The 23,050-nt window shown below is 36.0% G+C and overlaps 3 protein-coding genes and 1 pseudogene across 3 annotated transcripts; 3 read left to right on the top strand and 1 right to left on the bottom strand.

Annotated features, from left to right (window-relative positions):
• Positions 1-1,160: 1,160 nt before the first annotated feature.
• Positions 1,161-3,992, top strand: LOC113695526 (protein NRT1/ PTR FAMILY 2.7-like). Its single transcript, XM_027214652.2, has 4 exons — positions 1,161-1,239; positions 1,489-1,706; positions 1,890-2,431; positions 3,131-3,992. Exons 1-4 carry the CDS (start codon positions 1,161-1,163, stop codon positions 3,951-3,953), a joined length of 1,662 nt encoding a protein of 553 aa, XP_027070453.1. The 3' UTR covers positions 3,954-3,992.
• Positions 3,993-7,387: 3,395 nt separating this feature from the next.
• Positions 7,388-11,904, top strand: LOC113695517 (protein NRT1/ PTR FAMILY 2.7-like). The gene is made up of 5 exons (XM_027214646.2): positions 7,388-7,432; positions 8,470-8,593; positions 8,985-9,028; positions 9,333-9,874; positions 10,957-11,904. The coding sequence occupies exons 1-5, from the start codon at positions 7,388-7,390 to the stop codon at positions 11,762-11,764; spliced, it is 1,563 nt and encodes a 520-aa protein (XP_027070447.2). The 3' UTR covers positions 11,765-11,904.
• Positions 11,905-14,685: 2,781 nt separating this feature from the next.
• LOC113708572 (protein NRT1/ PTR FAMILY 2.4-like) lies at positions 14,686-17,000 on the top strand. The gene is made up of 4 exons (XM_027231052.2): positions 14,686-14,970; positions 15,090-15,307; positions 15,401-15,930; positions 16,133-17,000. Exons 1-4 carry the CDS (start codon positions 14,862-14,864, stop codon positions 16,968-16,970), a joined length of 1,695 nt encoding a protein of 564 aa, XP_027086853.1. The 5' UTR covers positions 14,686-14,861; the 3' UTR covers positions 16,971-17,000.
• Positions 17,001-20,944: 3,944 nt separating this feature from the next.
• Positions 20,945-22,748, bottom strand: LOC113695507 (protein NRT1/ PTR FAMILY 2.6-like; annotated as a pseudogene).
• Between the last annotated feature and the right edge of the window lie 302 nt (positions 22,749-23,050).

Genomic DNA, 23,050 nt, shown 5'->3' with positions numbered 1-23,050 from the left:
ATATTATACAGATCAGAATAAACTTAAGGATTATTAGTGGGGCAAAACATGACTTCACGTTTAGCAGATAAAAGATGTGTTATTAAGAATTCTTAATAACTTTTTGTACCAAAATTTCAAGATAGTAAAACTGTATTAAAACCATCCAACTGGGTGGTGTCCAAATCCAACCACCAAACAGCTTTATGTGCAACTAGACATTGACGTACTACTCATTTCTGGTGAGTCGTGTCTTCCATGGGCAATTGAATAACAAATAATTAGCGTACCTACGAATCCAATTTCTTCTCTTGCAACCATCATTCTCGTAGCCTCCTTGTCTCTTGACCCTTTCAAGTATCGCTGGATACGTTGACAATTGACATGTCTCTCATGCATCATCATTCATGAAAATATCCAAGACATCCATTTCAAAATAATACGGTACAATAATTTCTCGCATACATATGTGTGTCTACATGTGCGGGCGTAGACATACATTAATTTGTGAGAATTCTACGCAGATTAAGTCAACTTTGACAGATGTTTGTATATTAACAATATAGTTGTTAGTTTTTTGGAAACGAGAAAGGGATGGACGTAGCAAGAAGGGCGAATTTGGTTTAATTTTTACACTACTAGCTAGTATTATGTTTTTCTCGATGGAATGTTAATTTTTTTTTTTCGTTTTTCTTCATTGTGATATCCTTGAGAAAAGGCGAAACACTAGAAGTGCATGGAAACAATGGAAATCGAAGAAACATTCGACATTTTCAAAAGTTTTCGTCATATTTCTAAACAATTGAATTAATTAAAAGTACTGTTTTCTTTAGGAAGGTTTTGAAAATTTTCTTACTTACATAACAACATCATAGAGCCTAGCTGCTACTGATTGAGAATCTAGATTAGGTGACAAGAGAGCAAGAACACGGGAGGAGCGCTGTAGGATTGTTTTTTGAATCTACAATTTGCAACAATTGTATTCTTTTATTATTATTTTTTCTCGGTTTGGTGAAGAAGGTGGAAGAGCAGAAGGGTGTCTCAACTTGGCACACACCAGTTTCTGTAGGGAAAAAAAAAAAAAAAACTAATCTGGACATCTATATAAAGACAATCTCCCCATTTAAGTCAAAATCACATACATTTTGGGCACTTGCACCATGTCACAAACAATTTCTTCAATGGACACAGAAGCACATAGCTCAATTCCACAGACCCACCACAGAAAAGGTGGTTGGATCACTTTTCCCTTTATTACAGGTATATCCATCACTTCTTTTCTACACATTGTATGTTGCATGAAGAGAGAAAATAACTGTAAATAATGGGTGCATGATTTTATGATCAATTTAACGTTTAAGTTTCCCGCAATGGTGATTCTCCAAAGTGCAGATGACATTGATGATAACCCTTGACTCTGTTGTCTTCGATTTTTATTTTTTTGGTGATTATTATTTGAGACTTAGACAAATTAATTAACTTGGTTTTTTCCGTGTTAATTCTGTGCAGCAACCATGGCAGGCTTGACACTATCGGCAGCAGGATGGGTTAACAACCTTATAGTTTACCTGATTACTGAATTCAACGTCAAAAGTATTGATGCTGCCCAAATCTTTAATGTGGTGAATGGTTGCATGGCACTGTTTCCTGTCCTTGGAGCTGTAATTGCTGATTCTTTCGTAGGCTGTTTCTCAGTCATATGGGTTTCTTCTATCATCAACTTACTGGTAAGTTCATGGTCTGATGCATCTTCTCTCGACCCCATGAGAAAGAGTTTTTGCTCTGCAATTTTATTGTTTCCACATTCGAAATTCTTGTTAGCCTTGTCCTGATTATAAGTGAATCACTTTTAGGCAATTATAACTGAATCATGTTCGAACGTAAATTAAATATCATGTGCGTTGTTGCAGGGCATTGTCCTATTTACTTTTACTGCGGCACTCAGCATACTGAGACCCAAACCGTGCAGCGACTCCAGCTTATGCGAAGGTCCATCGGAATTCCAGTATGCAATCTTGATTTTGGCTATGGGACTGGGATCAATAGGGGCTGCAGGCACTCGTTTCTCCATGGGAACAATGGGTGCCAATCAATTGGACAATCCAAAGCATCAAGAAAATTTCTTTAATTGGTTTCTTTTCACTTGGAACACTGCTTCAATTATAGCTGCAACTGCAATTGTCTATGTCCAAGATGATGTGAGTTGGGCATGGGGGTTTGGCATATGTGTCGCAGCTAATGTGCTTGGGTTAATCATTTTCTTGGCTGGAAGGCGCTTTTATCGTAATGTCAAGCCACAGGGGAGTCCATTTAAAAGTCTGGCTTGTGTAATTATTGCAGCAATTTCCAAGAGGAAGCTCCAATTATCGGCTAAAGCTCAAGATTATCATAATGAGATTATTGGTGATGAAGGCAAACAACCGGTTGCAGCAGCACCTACTGAATCCTTCAAGTATGATTTTTTCAGCTTAATTTAATTCTTAACTTTTCATTGTATATAGTACATTAAACTTTGTAGTAAATAGACCACGCAAGACATTCCCAAGGACTCCATGACTCGTTTACAATTAATTATCCTTGTAATTAGTTTTTTCCCCCTTAAATTTGGCCCCTGAAACATCAGACAGTAGTCGAAGGGCCAAAGTACATGGAACTCATAGCATTTGCGACATCACAAGTTCATAACACATTAGGACTCATAAAGGATAGTTTTTTTTCTTAAAAAGAGAAAGGCAAAAACTCATAAATCACGTGATGAATTTTTTTTTTTTTTTTTTTTTTGAGGTTTTGAACCCAGACCTTCTACTTAAACCCTCTCGCTTTACCATCTAACGTGATGAAACTTAGATATGAGTGACTGTAACCTTTTACTTTTGTTCCCAAATACATATGCAATTATTATGATGATGAAGGTCCTTCTAATTCTCGGAATGAGGAAAACTTTTCATTGCCCGAGTTACATTTCTTATTTATAAATAAGTGCCTCTGTTAATGAATGGTATACACGTCCTTGTCACAAATATGAGCTTAATGCTATTAAAGGCTATCATATATACTCCTTCCAAAGAAGAGGACCAAAATAAAGTAAAAAAGGAAAAAACTGTTGTGTAATCTTTTGGTTGTTCACTAATTTGCATTTTTTAATTTCCAGGTTCCTGAATCGTGCTGCACTAGTAACCCAATCAGACACAGAACAATATGGATCAATCAAGAAATCATGGAAGTTATGCTCAGTTCAGCAAGTTGAAGATCTCAAAACCTTAATAAGAATCATCCCACTCTGGATAAGTGGCATCTTTTTAAGTACCCCAATTGGGATTCAGGCAAGCTTAACGATTGTTCAGGCTCTAACCATGGACCGTCACATAGGACCAAACTTCAAAATCCCATCAGCATCCATAATGGTCTTTGTACTCATTTCTGGAGCCGTTTCTCTCCCCATAATTGACCGATTACTCTGTCCCATTTGGGAGAAGGTCCTCCGCCGACCCCTCACACCCCTCCAAAGACTCGGCATTGGCCATTTACTGAATGTGCTAAGCATGGCCATCTCAGCTTTGGTAGAAGCAAAAAGGCTTCAGATAACTAAAGCTCATAATTTGCAAGATTCCCCCGTTTCTGTGGTGCCCATGTCGATTTTGTGGCTGGTTCCGCAGCTTATTGCTGTGGGGATGGGAGAAGCATTTCATTTTCCGGGTCAAGCTTCATTGTATTACCAAGAATTTCCTGCATCGCTGAAGAGCACGTCAACTGCCCTGGTTGCAATGCTTATTGGAATTGCATTCTACCTGAGCTCCGCCTTCATCGATCTCTTCAGGAGAATGACTAATTGGTTACCTGATAACATTAATCAGGGAAGGCTAGACAATGTGTATTGGGTGCTGGTTGTGATTGGTGGGGTGAATTTTGTTTACTATCTTGTCTGTGCTTCGTTGTATAGGTACCAGAATAGCCTGCCTAGAAACAATGGGTAAATCTGGGCTCTGTTTGGAAATTCTTGTAAGATTTGTTGACCATTTCGTGCAACGGCCACTCTACTTTTAGGTCTTAATATGCTAGCATATCTTATGAGTAAATCTTATATACACTGTTAATATGTAAAACATTAATTCATATTTTATTCAAATAAGTTTCACAAGGGAGGGAGTATTTGAACGGGATTTACCTTTAATACACTATTGTACTGTGATTCTTCCACATTTCTCTAATTTTTGGCAATTATTAATGTAATACAAAATTGATTCTGCCTCGCAGTCACAGACACAAGGAATTAAAGTCCATGGGATCTCCTTTAATCATTTTTCATTATAAAAGTATATAAACTTCTCTTGCGGGATGATTAACTAGGGCACAGTGTTAATGGGTGCATAACAAGTGGCTGGGCACTTAATGCCCTTCAAATTGAGGCCCCCTAATTTCTGGAGGGGAAGAGATTAGACGACAGGCTCCAGCCCTCCGGGTTCAGAGATTAGAACTTCCCATTCACTAGTGCATGCACAATTGCATATATTATGTACACATTATTCTTTCTGTTAAGTATTGGAGGTTGATTGCATTAATTCTGGCAATATTCAATAGATATTTATTTTGGTTCTCACATTCTAATAGATACTAAGTTTTTTAAACGCATTTCCTATGGAAACTCGAGTTTAAAGGAGAAAAAAAAAGGGGATCTTGGTCTATAATGAACTTTTCATTGACTTTGCTGATTGGATTTCTCTATGAATGAAACAAGAGGTGCCATAAACAATTGAGCTAGCTTAGTTGACCAAGTTCCTCCCTAAGCACAGGTTAGGGGTCGAACTCCTGATTGCGTTTTTTCTCCAGAATTTTCTGAAATATGACAGAAAGTTATTTAGTTCCTTTCGAATTTCTCAATAGATTAGATAGGTTCATTCTCTTTCCCTTTTCCCCAATATAGGATCGATTGTTATAATGTTGGAGAGAGAGAGAGAGAGAGAGAGAGAGAGAGAGAGAGAGAGAGAGAGAGAGAGGGGTGCCATGAATAGGGGGTAACCTCTAGTGATAAGGTAAGAATCGAGAAAGGACAAAGGAAATAGTAATGCTTCCATTAAATCAAGGAAAAATTATTCAAAACATCCCTCATATTTCACGAAATAAATTTTTTCGTCATTTACTTTTAAAATAATAATTTTACTCCCTTTACAAAATGAAATCGATAAAATTTGATCCCAATCTAAATTTTCAACCATGTTTTCCTAAATCAATCATATGATCATTTTTTAAGAAGCAAAAAAGTTAGATCTCATTTGTATTTAAACAAAGGACCTAATTTATATTCATTTTTTCCTCTAAAAAAATAGGATTTGACTCGAACTATATGCATTTTTTCTCTTAAAAAAATGGAATTCATTTTTGCCACTGAAAAAACGGAATCTAACCTTTTTGCGCATTAAAAACGACTGCATGTGATCACATGGTGATTTGAAACTAAAATGTGATTGAAAACTTATGTTGGAATAAAGTTTTGTTAACTTGAATTTATAAGGGATATAAAGTTAACATTTTAAAAGTGAAGAACAAAAATTTCATTTGATAAAATGAGAGATATGTTTTGAACGATTTTTTTTTTTTTAAATCAATTGATTCATAACAAAAATAACGCACAGACCGTACTCGAGCTTGGATTAAAGTCCCCGGAAGGAAGAAGGAAAGGAATATGCCCGCGCGTTTCAACGAGAACAACCAATTGAAGGAAACATAACAAGAAAGTTAACCGGAAGTAAAACAGTTAAAGCTCCATTCTCTCTAGCAATTGTTTGTGCGTACATAACCTTCTTATGAGAATTTGCCAAAACATTCTCATGGAAAAACAAACCCACTAAGGTTCCGTTTGTTTCGGGTGAAAATGTTTTTCAGGAAAATATTTTTCTAATTTCCGGTGTTTGGTTGCACAAAAGTTACTGAAAACATTTTCCTATGTAAAATATTTTCACTCATCTTATGAAAAACAACTTCCCTTCCAAACTTACTGAAGTTGTTTTCCGAAATGCATGCATTCCGCCTGTAGTATGTTCCAAACTTACTGAAAACATCTTGTAATATGTTCTTTTTTTTTTTTAGTGTAAACAGGAGGATTCGAACCCAAGATCTCTTTCTTACACTCCCTCTCCCGTACCACCCAACCCTCCCCTTAGTATATTCAAAATAAAAAAAAAAACCTCATCCTGCTCATCCTATACTAGTAATTAATTATGTAAAATAGGGACATTCTTTTCTAGAGAAACTTTCAGCAGTGAGAGTGCAAGATATATGTCACAATAAGCATTGCATGTGATTGATATTTGACACTAAATGGCCAGCAATTTGTTTATTGCTTAAGGAGATATTTTTTATTCATATATATATTTCTCCAAGATTTTTTAAAGTTAAACAATGAGATAAATTTTCTTATTTTGCATGGGAAGAAGTATGTAGTTATAATGTGTAGAAAGTAAGGATAGAGATAAAAGTGAAAATATTTCAAAAGTTAAACAAACACCAGAAAAATGAAGTAAGAAAATATTTTCAATAAGCTAACCAAACACCTGAAAATAATGAAAGGGAAATGATTTTCATAGAAAATTACTTCCACGGAAAATATTTTCCCAAGAAAAACATTTTACTTCCAACCAAACAGACCCTAAAATATATCCAGCCTTTGGGGTTACAGACATGGTAGTTTCCAAATCTTTTTTCCTAGGAAAAGAATTATCAGCAAATCATCCAATTTTGTCATATAGAAAAAAAAAACTAAGAATTCGTCGTGTATTATCAGTAGAATGCGCGCAATCAAATTTATCCCCAGCCTCTTTACAGTTTACACATTCAAAAGGGGTTGCCCTAATTGTATCCAAAAGCCATCTTCTATAGTCAGATATGATATCCTTGACAATCCAGTTAATTTTACGCAGAACAATATTATAACCAGCCAAATCAAGCAAGTGTTCGATTACCCATCCAAGGATCAAACCACAATGAAATTCTATGACATTTATCGACTTTCCACTCAAAACCAAGTTTCACTTTATTAAAGCTGTTAACAATCCCTCCCCAAGTCCAAAAATCAGAATTATTTACCCAAAAAAAAAAAAAATAAAGGCAGAAAGAGAGTATATCCCCTTTTAGGTTCAAGTATTTATTTACTTCCCCATTTTAAAGCGCAGCTAATAAAGTGGATGTGATACATTTCATGACAACATCAGCAAAAAGCAGAAGGAAAACCAAATTGGATCAAACGAACAGTGCTTAAGCCAAGACCAATTAAAGTTAAACTGATCATAAGCCTTTTGTGAATAAATCTTCATATGTTTCATTTTCTAATACTCCTATGCTAAAGTTCCTGAGTAACGCAATGCTATCGTTAGTGTTTCTTTCAGGAAGAAAGCTACTTTGGACAGGTCCAATAATGGAAGAGAGCAGAGGCTTAATCCTATTAATAATAACTTTAGTGGTTAGTCTATGAAGCACGTTACATTAGGCATTGGGTGACATTTTCAGGGGACTTCAACTTCAGGAACTAAAGAGAAGCAAACTTGATTCAAAAGGCGAAACCACTCTCCTTCAGATTTAATCTCATCAACAAGCTTATGAATTCTAGTCCCTAAAATGCCAATCTTTCTTATAAAAGAAACAGCCTAAAAACCGTTAGGACGGGGACTTTCGAAACCTTTCATTTAATTTCCCTTGCAGCCTCTCTTAGTTAATTCCTTAAAGTCTTCCAATATGCAAAATGTTATAATTATTACATGATTTTACATATATTAACTACCAAAAATGGAGAAGTTCAATATTGAATATTTTCTATTAACAAAACACTAGTCAATTTTTCTGTGACTTTTAGGCTCAAAAAACACAAGAATTTGTATTTTCTTGAATCGTTTTCTTATTAACCAAATACATATGGGAAAGTTAGTGTCCTTTTCCTTTACTTCATTTCACTTTACTTTTCTCACGGCACATTTTCTTACACGATTTTCTTGTCAAACAAATAGAGCCTAAAATCTACAGGCTTGAGCAACTCAATAGCATTCTGTGTAGAAATTTTCGGACCAATTAGCCTCCCCTTTCCAATCAGAAAGGTTTTCGAGATAATAGGCAAAAAAAGAAAAAATCTCATCAGGCTTGTCACACCAAATAATAAAAAAAATCACGGCTTCATATATTATATTCACGATTCTCGGAATTTGAGTTTGAGCATTGGGTAACTTGTTGATTTATTTTGTTTAGTTTGGTTGGGGCATCTATAGACCGATCAAACGAATCTGCATTTGGTATTGACCGACTGGATTAAATCCTGAAGTGTCGTATATTTCCATGGTATTATAGACATAATTTCTGAGTCGTTAAATTAAACAATTGCAAGTTGGGGGGTGGGGAACCGTGAATAAAAACAAGTATTATCTTCCCACTTCCTCTGCGAATAAACAACTAATCCACCTTTCTATTTAATGACAATCTGCCATTAGGAGTAATGGGACAAACTTTTAGCTAGGCACCTGCATCATATTAACAGTTAATTCCTGCATCCATGGACACAGAAGAACCAAGCAGCTCAACTTTCCAATCCCACCAAAAAAAAAAGGCGGTTGGGTCACTTTTCCCTTTATCACAGGTATATCCCATTAGTCTCGCAGCAAATTATTTTGTTTGTCATATGCACTCGAGAGTTTCTTTAAATGTTTGCTGCTTTATCTAGTACACATCGCATTCCACTAATTTCCTTGATCATTTTTTGTTTGGATCCTTTCCGTTTGATGATTATCTCAATCTCGAGAGATTGACAGAACTAACTAAGTTGAACATGTTAATCTTTTTGGTAAAAATCTCAGCAACCATGGCTTGCTTGACCCTATAAGCATCTGGATGGGTAAACAACATTATTCTTTACCTGATCACTGAGTTTAACTTCAAGATTATCGATGCTGCAAAAAGCTTTAATGTCATCAGTGGTTGCATGGCACTATTTCCTATCCTTGGAGCTGTAATTGCTGATTCTTTCACAGGCTGCTTCTCCGTCATATGGATTTCTTCAATCGTCAATTTGCTGGTAATAATGCTTAATCCTTTATTCACTTTCCACCATGAAACAAGTAGAAGGTAATTTATCAAGAACGGGGAAAAGAAATTATAAAAGAAACAAGTGAAAGCTGGTACCAAACTGGATGATAATCAATTTTGGCATATCCAAACCCTTGGGGATATTAATGGAGTTGATTGGACCCTTTGTCCATGCCCAAGTCGAGTTACTTCATATCTAGACAAAATTTATCTTTACTAGCCAAATGTTGCAAGACAATTAATAATTACTTAATCATTGGTTCTTTAAGCCAAATGTTTCATCGGCATCACAGGGAGTTCTCCTATTCACTTTAACCGCCTCTCTCGGTATTTTGAGACCCAAACCATGCAACGGCTCAGGCTTTTGCGATTCTCCATCTCAATTTCAGCATGCAATTTTAATTTTGGCTATGGCTTTCGGATCAATAGGGGTTGCAGGCACTCGTTTCACCTTAGGAACAATGGGTGCATATCAATTGGACAACCCGAAGCATCAGGAGAAATTCTTTAATTGGTTTCTTTTTGCCTGGAATAGTGCTGCAATTGTCGCTGCAACGGTAGTTATCTATGTTCGAGATGATGTGAGTTGGGCATGGGGGTTTGGCATATGTGTCGCTGCCAACGTGCTTGGTTTAATTATTTTCTTGGCCGGAAGGCGATTTTACTGTGATATCAAGCCACAAGGGAGTCCATTTAAAGATCTGACTTGTGTAATTTTAGCAGCAATTGCCAAGAGGAAGCTCCTGTTATCGGATAAAACTCAAGATTTTTATAGTGAGACTAGTGATGATGCAGGCAAAGAACCAGTGGCTGCAGCACCTACTGAATCCTTCAAGTATGATTTTCCTTCTCTCTCTCTCAATGCTTTGACTTAGTTAAGTTCTTAAATTTGATCATTTGTCCGGATGATTAAACTTCAAAAACAGTCACCCAAGCGAGAGATTCCAATTGCAGCATTTTGCTTTGACTGGTCAATCGGCTTCAAGATTAGCATTTGCCGAACTGCTCCCTTAAGCCTCAGAAAATCTGTTAAGAGGGCCAAAAGTAGGCTCAATACTATAGTGATATTCCAAATTACAAGGAACTCTTAATGCACATGGCACGTGATGACGTGAAACCAAAGATATAGAAGCAAACGAAGATTTCAGAGATAGTTCCCACTTTCCTACCTACATTGAATTGATTAATTTAGTTGATCTTCAGGTACGAACTAAGGTTTGGAATCAGCAGGCACTTGATTAGGAATTTTACCGTAGAAAACGTATTTTTTTTCCCTTACTTTAATTATCTTTTCATAATGAATAATTTAATGTGGCGAGGCTTTCATATTTTAATTTTTAGCCTGATGCTATATACCCAACTTGTTAAAGACTTCAATGCAGATGTCCCAAATTCCCCAGTAGTCCCATTTTGTTCGATCGCCACTCGCATGTAAGTGAATTTAGAGCAATGCTTTGTTGTAGTTATTTCATGCTAAGTATAAACTAATAAAGTCACGGACTAGGTCGGATATTTACTGGTTAGGCCGATCATCAAATTAACTCTTCAAATCATTTTGTTATTGAGACATTTTCGATAATTTATTTTAATTTTTCTATTTTAAAATAAATTGTTGAGATTATATTAAACTGTTGTAGTCTGATGTGAACCATTAAACAGCACTGTGGAGTTCGATTTCAACAAAAGCTGCTGCTCAATCAAAGCACCCAAATGTAGATGATATTGCATCCTAAGTATACGACTATGCTCTAGTCATAACCTTGTGACCACCGGCTCAATTCTTATATGACTCCCAGAAAGCCAGAAACATAATTGGTCTAGAACAGCTTTAAATAGTATCACACGAATTCCAAACAAACCAAAAACATAATCAGTTTTTTTAATCTGATCGTTTAATTTGCATATTTTAACTTCCAGGTTCCTGAATCCTGCAGCACTCCTAACCCAGTCAGCTACTGAAGAAGATGGATCAATCAAGAAATCATGGAAGTTATGTACGGTTCAACAAGTAGAGGATCTAAAAACCTTGATAAGAATCATCCCACTTTGGACGACTGGTATCTTTTTAAGCACCCCAGTTGCTATTCAGTCAAGCTTAACAGTAATTCCGGCTCTCACCATGGACCGTCACTTTGGACCAAACTTCAAAATCCCACCGGCATCAATAATGGTTTTCACACTGCTTTCAGCAATTTCACTCCCATTGATAGACCGGTTGTCCGACCCCATATGGCAAAAAATCAGCATCCCACCACTCACACTACTTCAAAAGATAGGAATTGGCCATGTACTGACCATTCTAAGCATGGCCATCTCAGCTTTGGTAGAATCAACGCGTCTTCGACTAAGTAAAGCTCATAACTTGCACTCCACTGTTCCTATGGTGCCCATGTCGGTTTTCTGGTTAATTCCACAGCTTATTCTTGTGGGCATTGTTGAAGCGTTATCTTTTCCAGCTCAAGCTTCATTATTTTACCAAGAATTTCCTGCATCTTTGAAGAGCACCTCAACCGCCATGGCTGCAATGCTTGTTGGCATGGCATTTTACTTGAGCGCTGCCCTTATTGATCTCTTCCGGAGAGTAACAAATTGGTTACCTGATAATATTAATCAGGGAAGGCTAGACAATGTATACTGGATGCTGGTTGCGATTGGTGGAGTGAATTTCGTTTATTATCTTGTTTGTACTTGGTTCTACAAGTCCAATCAGCCAGAAGAGGAATAGTTAGACAAATCAACATAGGTTTGCCCAATTCCATGTTGAATCAACTTGGCCTTAGCCTGAAACAAGCTTTTCGTTTTTTCATTGATTTGTTAAGTTTTAATTGAACTTTGTTTGGAGTCGAAGAAAATTGGTCAGATAAATCAAGTAGTGTGCGAGCGTTGTTAAATTAAGGGTAGATTATCTTTTAAACCTCTCGTGATTTAACGTTTTATCACATAATTCATGTAATTTAAAAACCTATATAAAAACCCTCTCAAGATTTGAGTTAAAATGTCAATGTTAGTTTTTCTTCGTTAGGTTTAACGGAGAATACTAGAAAGTTTAAGTTAAACTAATAAATTGACAAATTCATCATTTCACTATTTTTTAAAATACAAAAAAGAAGAAAGGGAAATAAAAAAAAAGATAAACAAGGAATATAAAATACCATTAATGATTTGTGGTCGTTAAAAATTTGGTTTAAAAACTTATAATGGTGTCTACAGTCATTAAAGATTTGAAATTTCTATTTCTCATTTTATTTTTTATTACCTTTTCCTCTTTTATGTATTTGGAAAAAATTAAGATTTAGTAGGCCAACATACAGTTTTTCAAAATCAAGTCCACTCTTCCCAAAAGGAAAAAAAAAAAAGGAGAAAAAAAGGTGATTTTATCAATTTATTAATTTGACTTTGACTTTTTAATATTGATCGTTAGTTTTAATGGAATAACTAATAGTGATCATTTAATTCAAATTATGAGGGGTATAGATTTTTAAACCATAGGGAGATCATATGGTAAAAGACCAAATTACAGGAGGACAAAAAGTAATTTATCCTTAAATTAATTTTGCTTCCACATTTTTTGATTTCTAATATTTAATAACCAAAAAATTGCATATAGTTCAAATATAATTGAACTAATTGAGTTGAAGATATCAATTTTCAATAACCGTAAGCTCTTGTATATTTAAAATTGTTTGTCACCTTTCATTGCATTAATCAATTTAGGACAAATTATATATAATCCCCCTGTGGTTTCATCTATTGCCACATAACCTTCTTAAAGTTTTAAAATGTCCACTTCACCCCTTTATAGTTTTATGTAAAGTGGAAACTTAACGAAAAATAGTCTATGTAATATCGTTAATTGAAATACTAATAGTGCTCTTATTTAAATGTTAAATCAATCGATGGGTTAACTATTTCGTATAAAATCATAGGAAGATTATATCGATAAATACAAAAATCATAGGGAGATAAAGTAGATATTTATACAAACCATAAGGGGGTTACATGGATATTAAGATATTATGACATGCACTTTTAAAATGTGTCTGATATAAATGTAGTAATTGATTGTACATTCGATCTACTTTCCACTTTACATAAAACCACAGGGGGATTATGTGGCTATTTTAAAATTTTAGAGGATCAGTGATCATCGTGATCATCTGACATTATGTAAAACTACAAGGAGATAATAAGTAACTTACCCATCAATTTAGAAAATTCATGTTTGGAAATTCATATGGACCAAAGACAAATTAACAGATAAAACATTAGCCAAGAGCCCAAATCCTTGGTTTCACTTTCAAGCCTTAATATTTCGACTTTTTCCCTTTAGGATTCATTTGGTTCATAAGATGACATGGGATTGGATTACTAATTCTATATCATCCTATGTTTGATTGCATTTTATATAAGGGATGATATGTCCCACGTAACCGAATTAATCCCTCATATAGGGGATAAAATAATCCCATGGAAGAGGTGGTATGAGTTATCTCGGGATGAATAAAAAGTGAGATGATGATAATTTGGACTTATTTGCTCCTACTAATAGAATAATACTTTATTCTAACAACCATACAAACTTACCTCCTAGCTATAATAATATTTAAATTTTAGACTAATTTACCCCCATTAATAACATAATAAAAAGTGAGATGATGATAATTTGGACTTATTTGCTCCTACTAATAGAATAATACTTTATTCTAACAACCATACAAACTTACCTCCTAGCTATAATAATATTTAAATTTTAGACTAATTTACCCCCATTAATAACATAATAAAATTTTGGACAATTTGCCCCTACTAATAAAAGAATTATGTTTTGAATTAATTTGCCCATTTCAATGAAATAATTAAATTTTAGACTAATTTACCCCTATTATTGATAAAATTAAATTTTTAACTAATTTGCCCCTTCTAAAATTTTTGATTAATTTATCCACTATTAAAAACTAAGTTTGGACTTACTAAATCCCGAATAATACCTCTAATTGTAAGTATGTCAAAGGGGGTATTTTGGTCTATAAATAAGTAATCCCAACTTATCCTATCTTCAGTCAAACACAGGTTGAAGTTATTTTCTAAGACATCCTATCTAATATAAAACTAACCAAATATTAGATAACAGAATTACTCATCCAAGAATGACTCAATCCAAAATGAATAATTTGAGAATAAGTAATTCCCTCTCGTCCAGTCCGTGAACCAAACACACCCTTAAGGTTTGAGTCTCCCCTGACCCCCCAAAAAACAAAAAACTAGTATTAGCCATCCCACGGTAAGCTTCCTATGCGGAGCTAAAAATGGCATCCAGCTATCGATGACAACTGCATAGTAGCACCAGTTGCTTAAACGCTATGTAGAGAGCAGAACAGCAATTCTCAATGAATACAAAATCATCTTTTCTTTTTCCCGCTCCCAAATGAACTGAAGCGGTCTAAGTTCACTGTTTTCTTCTTTTTCCTCACTGAACTCCCAAACTAAGCCTTGCTACAGATGCTAACCAATATAGGTACCTGTTTATTCCCATTTAAAAACTGTTCAGTGATTTGTACTAGTAATTAAACTAGAGGCGGCTTGCTTACATTTAATGATAAGCTTCAGACCGGAACACCATACACAAGTAGAAGACATTTTGCCCATTTTGATGGGAAAGAACAGCTGAAGTAGAGTGACTTAGTATATATTATAATAACGCGGGAGAGATGCAATTATATGGGATGTTATCCATATAAATTAATCAACCTGGATTGACCGCTGCTGAACTACAGCTTACACAGTGCCAACATTTTAGCTGAGCAGCCCTCTTCCCCAGCACCATGGAAATCGACAAAATACTGCACTCTGGTGATGCTGAAGATCCTAAGTCTGCTTCAACTTCCAGCATACCCAAGAAAGGCGGCTGGATCACCTTGCCTTTCATCCTAGGTCCCTGTCTCTCTTCCCTCCCTCTTCATTTATCACTCCACTTAATTACCAGTTCACTACTAACTAATTGTACAGATCACAAGTTTAATACACTTGGTGGTTATATTTGGATTTGATAGCGATGGTGACGGGCATATCACTAGCTTATGGAGGACTTGTGTCCAACCTTATTGTGTATCTGATTCAAGAATTCAACGTTAAGAGTATCAGTGCTGCTAAAATTTTCAATGTGGTCAACGGCTGCGTCTCCATATTCCCTGTTGCTGGAGCCATCATTGCTGATTCCTATCTGGGATGTTACTCTGTCGTCTGGATATCTTCCCTCATCTCATCTCTGGTCACCAAATCTATTGTTTTCTGGACTTACAGTTTCTAGTATATGATCAAACTGGAAAGGTTGATTTGGAAAGACATTTTCTTGATTTTGCAGGGCATGTTGTTAATATCACTGACAGCAGCGTTTAGTAAATTGAGACCTCCGCATTGCGAAAATGGATCCAACCTCTGCAGAAGCCCATCAGAGTTCCAATTTGCAGTGCTTTATATCAGTTTGGCTCTAGCATCTATAGGGATGGCCGGGACCCGATTCACTGTCGGACCAATGGGAGCAAATCAATTTGATAAACCAAAGTATCAAGGGATTTTCTTTAATTGGTACATTTTTGTAATGTACATATCCACTGCGGTATGCTCCACGGCAATTGTGTACATTCAAGATAATGTCAGTTGGGCATGGGGGTTTGGCATTTGTTTTGCTGGAAATGTAATTGGATTAGTACTATTTTTAGCTGGCAGTGGTTTCTATCATCGTATCAAGCCACACGGGAGCCCTTTTGCCAGCTTGGGTCGAGTTATTGTCGCAGCTACTAGAAAAAGGAATTTGCTGCTCTCACTAAAGAGTGAAGATTATTGCCAAGACCACAGAAATATGACCTTCATTATGCCTACAAAATTTTTCAGGTAAGAACCACTATCACGTTACAGTCAAGACTGATTCATTCACTAGTACTAGGATGCATTATAAATTATAGTCGTATGAAACACTTGTTTTGCAACGTTCACCATTAATTGTTGTAAGCAATTGAGGATTCAAACTTATTCCAGTGCCAAACCGATTGGATATCTAATCAATGTGTAACACCAAAAAAAAAAATATCTGCAGATTCTTAAACCGTGCAGCGTTGAAAACTGAAGGAGACGCCGAGCTGGCTGGTTCCATTAGGAAATCCTGGCGACTATGCACTGTGAAAGAAGTAGAAGATTTCAAAAGCCTAATCAAAATGCTACCACTCTGGTCAAGTGCTTTGCTCGTCGCCGTCCCTCTTGTCATCCAATTGAGTATGGTAATCATCCAGGCTCTAACAATGGACCGTCATATTGGAGCTCATTTTAAAATTCCAGCAGGTACCATGCCAGTCTTCATATCCATATCCACATGCATCACCATATTTTTCCTAGATCGACTCCTATTTCCGGTATGGGAGAAGTTCACTCACCGGCCAATCACCACCCTGCAGCGGGTTGGAATTGGGCATTTGCTCGACGTTCTTAGCATGGCTGTTTTAGCCCTGGTGGAGGCAAAGAGGCTGAAGACAGTGCAGCTTCATAACATTGAAGGCCACGATAATGCTGTGGTACCAATGTCAGTCTTTTGGCTTGTGCCATCACTAGCTCTTGCTGGTATTGGAGAAGCCTTTCATTTTCCGGGTCATATTTCATTTTATTACCAAGAATTTCCAGCATCCCTGAAAAGTACATCAACTGCAGTAGTTGCATTGTCTATTGGCATTGGCTTTTACATGGGCAATGCATTGATCGACCTTGTTAGAAAGACAACAGATTGGCTTCCTGATAACATAAACAGAGGGAGACTAGATAATGTGTACTGGCTGATTACTATACTAGGAGGCCTCAACTTCTGTTATTTTCTTGGATGTGCCTGTTTGTACAAGTATCAAAATGTTGAAAACTCAACGGATGCCTCTGTAAATGAAAAATAAGAAGATGCTTTGCTTCATCTTTACATGAAACATATATGTAGTTGTATTTCTTGACGCAGGATCATCATAGAAAATGCTAATGTTCAAAACTTATTTACATTTCTTTTGGCTACGTGTAATTGTACATGCTAATCATTTTGGATCCATAAATTGATAGATGTCCAGGAATCAATCTCTAGGTCAAAATAGGTAAACCGTTCAATGAATTCCCATAATTAGATCCTCAACAAGGGAAACTTTTGGACAGAATTACGTAATGACAAAATCCTTTATCCAAACGACTGCTAAAATCCCAAGCCGAAAATGTTCAAGGTTTTTTTTTTTAAACTAATGAGTTTCAGTTTGGTGATGTATTCTAGCCTTCAGGTAGTGTCTCCTTTTAGGCGAGTTGGCCACTAGTTGAAGTATAAGGTGCAGCCCAAACTACAGATTAGGGATTCAAATCTGTACATTGTCCTAAAATCCAACAGATGTGCAATAGTGATATTCTAGATGAAATTATGAGGGGTTATGTATGAGTTCTTAAACCATAGAGGTTTTTAGATAATAGAGAAGTTTTGTAATAAATATCAAACCCCGGGAGGGTAAAAAGCAATTTACTCTAAATTAAATGACAAAGATATAATACTCCCCATTTCCAGAGCTTCAAAAAACGCTATTTGAGTTTTTCACGTTTGCATGTCTTCTAGCCCCTACTTTTAGGATGCCATAATCCAACCACCATTGCCACCCCATATCCTTCCAAATCCAGTAGAATTGCGCTTTCAAGCGTTTACTATTTTTTCGTAATGGATGCTGCAGATCCACTGAGAGCATGGGCGAGAGCAGAGTGTATTGTTCCTTTTTCAACTTTGGCAAAGAAAGCCAACACAAGTTGACTTGATGCACAAGAACGCATCATTTTTTTATAAAAAATCGTATATTCGAATTTTGCTATTGATGGACAATTTGTAAGAATTTCTATAAACGATCTCTAGTTTTGAAGGTATACCCCTGATTTGTGCGATGACCGGAATCAAATTCATTCAAACTTTTTATAAATAAATAAAAAAAAAAAGAATCTTTGGCAAGGAAAGAGCTGTTGAAGTCATTACCATATTGCGTGTAGAATATTTTATCCTTTACCACACAAAGTCACTAGACTAGCAAGTTTGGGCCATCCCCACAATATCAGGGAGAGCGGAGTCCACTCATACTGATGAGAGGACCCGCTTCTACATTGCAGCAGGGCCTGAAAATGTAGTTGTACCTTTTCTTATTTTCCAGGCCTCTCCATCATTCATCTTGTCCTCGTCTAGCACTAAGTAACATTGTGCGTCCAGCACAAGATGACAAATTTGCAATTTGGACAACTATTTGGACATCATAGGATTGAGATAGATGTGATTAATGACCGGTGAAATTGTCAGAGTATAAATAATCCTGCTACAGAAATTTTGCTCAATATCTCCAAAATGCCCGCTCCGGCGTTGTGGAATTCTCTCTCCCTCCATCAAACTCCGTTAAAAATTACAGCAGCAACCGCCTTAATAGCCTGCTAATTTTCTTAGCAAGTTGAATTTCCATAAGTCTTTTTTAGACCTATATGGAGACTAAATTAAAAAAAAAAAAAGCTACAAAAGATCCTCAGTGCGATAAACCTATTTCAAGTTTTATAGCTCCATAGGAATTAAGCCGAAGCAATCTTCCCATCGCAAGCAATATATTTTCAATAATTATTTTTTTAAAAAAATTTTAGTAAAGAAAGAGTGGGATTTAAGGAGTGGAGGAGGAGGGAGGAATGAGAGAGATTTGAACCTAGAACTCTTAAGGCATCATTTTGATTGAAGGATTCGGGGGGAAAAGATAGGAGAGGAATTGATTTTTCATACTTGGATTAATTTTTGAGGAAGCAAATGAAAGGATAGAGAGGGAAAGGGAGGAAAATGATATAATTATTTTGTTGGATTATGATTTTCCATCCAAAAGTGGACAGAAACCACGGAGGAAAAGAAAATCAAATCTAATATAATAATTAAAATTTTTTTAAACAGTTGTTTTTCTCATCCTTTTTAAATAACTAAAACCTGATCTTTTCCTTCCTCAAACCAAACAAAATTTCAGGATTTCCTTTCTTTTCCTTCCATATTCGATCTAAACAAAATGAAGGGAAATTGCTTTTTTCTACTTTCTTTTTCTTTATTTTCCATTGGTATAATTTCCTTCCTTTCCCTTCATTTCCTTCCGTCCAAATGAAGCCTAAGCATCCTCAAGACATATTTTCAGTATTAGAGTTTGTTTAATAATATAAAAAAGTGCTGAAACTAAACATTTTCAGACATTCATATGTTTTGAGTATTTGATAAATGAAAATATATCTGCTGAACTTGTTAAATAGTGCTGAATTTGTATATATTTTTTTCAGCACAAGAATCCTAACTGAACGCTTAATTCATATAAGAACCAATAGAATTACTTCAACTACCTTATCTTATCTACCAAATCTACTCTTGTTTGTTAATTATGTTTAAAATTCTTATCTAATTAAACAACCTGATATTCTCTATCTAACGATTTTCTGCGTCTCTTTTCTCACTTTCAAATGACTTTCACATCTTCTCCATACTCCTCATATAATATATTTCATCTTTTATATTAATTTGATTTAAAAATAAATATTGTCATTTTCATGCCTAACAATTTTAAGTTAATTAAATCATAGGTTCTATTTCTTTTTTGAATGAAAAGATATAAGGGCAAAATTGTCAAATTAAACTTATTAATCATTCAGTTATAAATATTTATCAAACAGTATAAATAAATTTAGTATTAAAATTCAAACATTCATGTATTTCTTTTCAATGCTTAAAATTTAGCAAGTTAACTGTTTCAGTATTCAAACTTCACAATTCAAATTCAATTTTATCAAATGGAACCTTAGTCTACTTGAAAGCGTTAATAAACCAAATGATCCAGATGAAAAAAAGCTGATAATCCAAGACAAGAAGACTACATCTACATTCTCGACCCAAACGCCAAACTCGTCATATTTCTTATATTTTTATTTTCATTATGGTAGGGCAAACATTCCACGACTTATGTACGTAAAATGTATCTTCTCTTCAATGGGTTCTACCATCACATGCATAATCAAATTAAAACCCCCCTCCCCCCCCCCCCCCCCCGGTCAAGTATAGAACTTCCTTATTCTTCGCAGTATAAAATTGATAATAAAAAAAAAAGAAAAAAGAATGCTGTTTAACCAATTTTATTTTGTTGTTACAGAAACCAAAAGAAAAAATGTGAATATGTAAGTGCCAAAGATGAGAAATAGAGGAAGGAATTGGGGATTCGTGAAGCATAGAATTAAAGGTGGTGATGTCAAAATTTGAATTGTGTTTTTCTGCCAAAAATTTTTTATATTTTTCGTGAACATATTTTACAATTATCCTTTTACCTCTCATATATCAAATCGTTACAGTATATTTTCTTACAAAAATTCTAAAAATAGTAATCCAAACAGAACCTTAGTGTGATAGAAACTAAGAGAATCATAAATGAAATATTAGCAAGGTGTAGATAAGGGGAATTCAGAACTACACACGAACACCAGTCTAGTAAACGAATTTGAATCTAACAACTACAACTAATTGGCTTTAAACAAGAAGTTACTAATTTTGACCCAAATCCAACCCGTTGACGGCTATCACAGAATTTTATGGCCCATAAATTTAAAAAAAAAGAAGAAGAAATACTAGCCATAGCCATTGACTTATAAAATATTAAAATGTACTCGAATAGGAATTTTGAGTTGAAGTGCTTTAGCACTAAAATCTCGTTAGCCCTTGACTTTGCTCATACTTTCATAGTTTTATTGCCAAGAAAATAATTCCAGGTCGTCAGCTTATTCTATGAAAAGTTCAATACAACATGAGGAAACTGCAACAGAAAATAGAACCGTATATATGCTTTCCAAGATGCAGCAAAGCATCGTCTTATTCTTCGTCTACAGAAGCATCAGTTGCCTTTTCATCATTTTGATACTTGTACATGGAGGAACATAGAAGAAAATAACAAAAGTTAAGGCCGCCGAGAATAGTGACCAGCCAGTACACGTTATCTAGTCTCCCATTGTTTATGTTATTAGGCAACCAATCCGTTCTCTTTTACGTAGAAGGAAATGCCAATAGACATTCCAAGAACTGCAGTTGATGTACTTTTTAGGGATGCTGGAAATTCTTGGTAATAGAATGAAATATGACCCGGAAAAAGAAATGCTTCTTGGCTACCAGCAAGAGCTAGTGATGGCACAAGCCAGAAGACCGACATTGGCACTACAGAGTTGTCCTGGTCTTGAAGGTTATGCAGTTGCGCCGCTTTCAGCCTTCTTGCCTCCGCCAGCGCTAATACGCCCATGCCAAGAACGTCGAGCACATGTCCGATCCCGACTCGCTGGAGCGCTGTCATGGGACGGTATGTGAACTTCTCCCATAGAGGAAGCAGGAGTCGATCTATCAAAAAGATGGTGATGCAAGTGGATATTGATAGGAAGACTGGCACGGTACCTGCTGGAATTTTGAAATGAGGTCCAATATGACGATCCATCGTCAGAGCCTGGATGACCACCATGCTCAACTGGATGGCAAGAGGGACAGAAACGAGCAAAGCAGTTGACCAGATTGGTAGCAATTTGATTAGGCTTTTGAAATCTTCCACTTCTTTCACTGTACACACCCGCCACGGTTTCCTAATGGAACCGTCTTGGTCTGTGTCCTCTTCAGTTTTCGACGCTGCGCAGTTCAAGAGCCTGTAGTTTTTGAGATGTAACATTACACATGATTAGATGTCAAATTGGTTTGACGCCAAAGAAATTTAGCTTAACTTTCTCTAAGACTCTTAACAATTGGTGGAAAATATTGCAAACAAGCCGTTTATATTATTTGAAATTTTGAATGTCACCCTAACATCAGTGGTTCATACCCGAAGAATTTTGTAGGTACGGCAATAATCTTCGGCGTTTTGAGAGAGCAACAAATTCCTTTTCCTGGTGGCTGCAACAATAACACGAGCCAAGCTAGCAAAAGGGCTCCCTTGTGGCTTAAAACGACGATAGAAACCAGTGCCAGCTACAAATAGTGCTAATCCAAGTGTATTTGCGACAACACAAATTCCGAAACCCCATGCCCAACTCACACTATCTTGAATATATACAATAACTGTGGCGCTAATAACAGTGCATATGTACATTACGAAAATGTACCAATTAAAGAAAATCCCTCGATGCTTTGGTTTATCAAATTGATCTGCTCCGATGGTTCCAACAGTGAATCGGGTTCCTGCCAACCCTAGAGATGCTAGAGCTAAGCCGATATAAAGAACTCCCAATTGACTCTCTGACGGTTTTATGCACAAGCCAACTCCATTCTCACATTGCGGAGGTCTCAATTTTTTGACAGCTGCTGTCATGACTAGTATCAACATGCCCTGCAAAATGCATAGCAAATTTTACCAGAATCAATGTAAATGGGACTTGAAAAAAAAAAAAACATAGGCCATTAGGAAAAGAAAAACTAGAAAAACACTCACCAGGGATGAGATTAAAGAAGAAATCCAGTAGACGGAGTAACATCCCAGAAAGGTATCGGCTAAGATGGCTCCAGCTATGGGAATAATGAAGGTGGAGCCGGTAACTACATTAAAGATTTTAGCAGCACTTATGCTATTGATGTTGAATTCTTGAATCAGAAACACAATCAGATTGGAAGGGAATCCTCCAAAAGTAAGTGATGTGCCCGCCATGGCCGCTACAATGTGAAAAAACAGTAAGTATATCGCCTACTCATTATTATTAGATTCAAATGCTTACACTTATGTAGATTTATGCTTCAATCTTTTGAAGCTGGTGAGAAAAGAGGATTAGAGAAAGAGACCCATGATGAAAGGAACGGTGATCCACCCGCCTTGCTTGGCTCTGCTGGAACTGGAATTAGACTCGGGATCTTGTCCACCTGTTGAATTCTGAACATTTGTGTCCATGGTGCTACTATTAATGCAGCGGTCAAGGCCAATGTAATACAACAAGCATGCTAAAAATTGTTTCA

The sequence above is a fragment of the Coffea arabica genome, chromosome 1e (assembly GCF_036785885.1).
Source record: "Coffea arabica cultivar ET-39 chromosome 1e, Coffea Arabica ET-39 HiFi, whole genome shotgun sequence".
Lineage (NCBI taxonomy): Eukaryota > Viridiplantae > Streptophyta > Magnoliopsida > Gentianales > Rubiaceae > Coffea > Coffea arabica.
The sequence above is the reverse complement of the archived record's forward strand: the minus strand, read 5'-3'. Positions and strand labels throughout refer to the sequence as shown.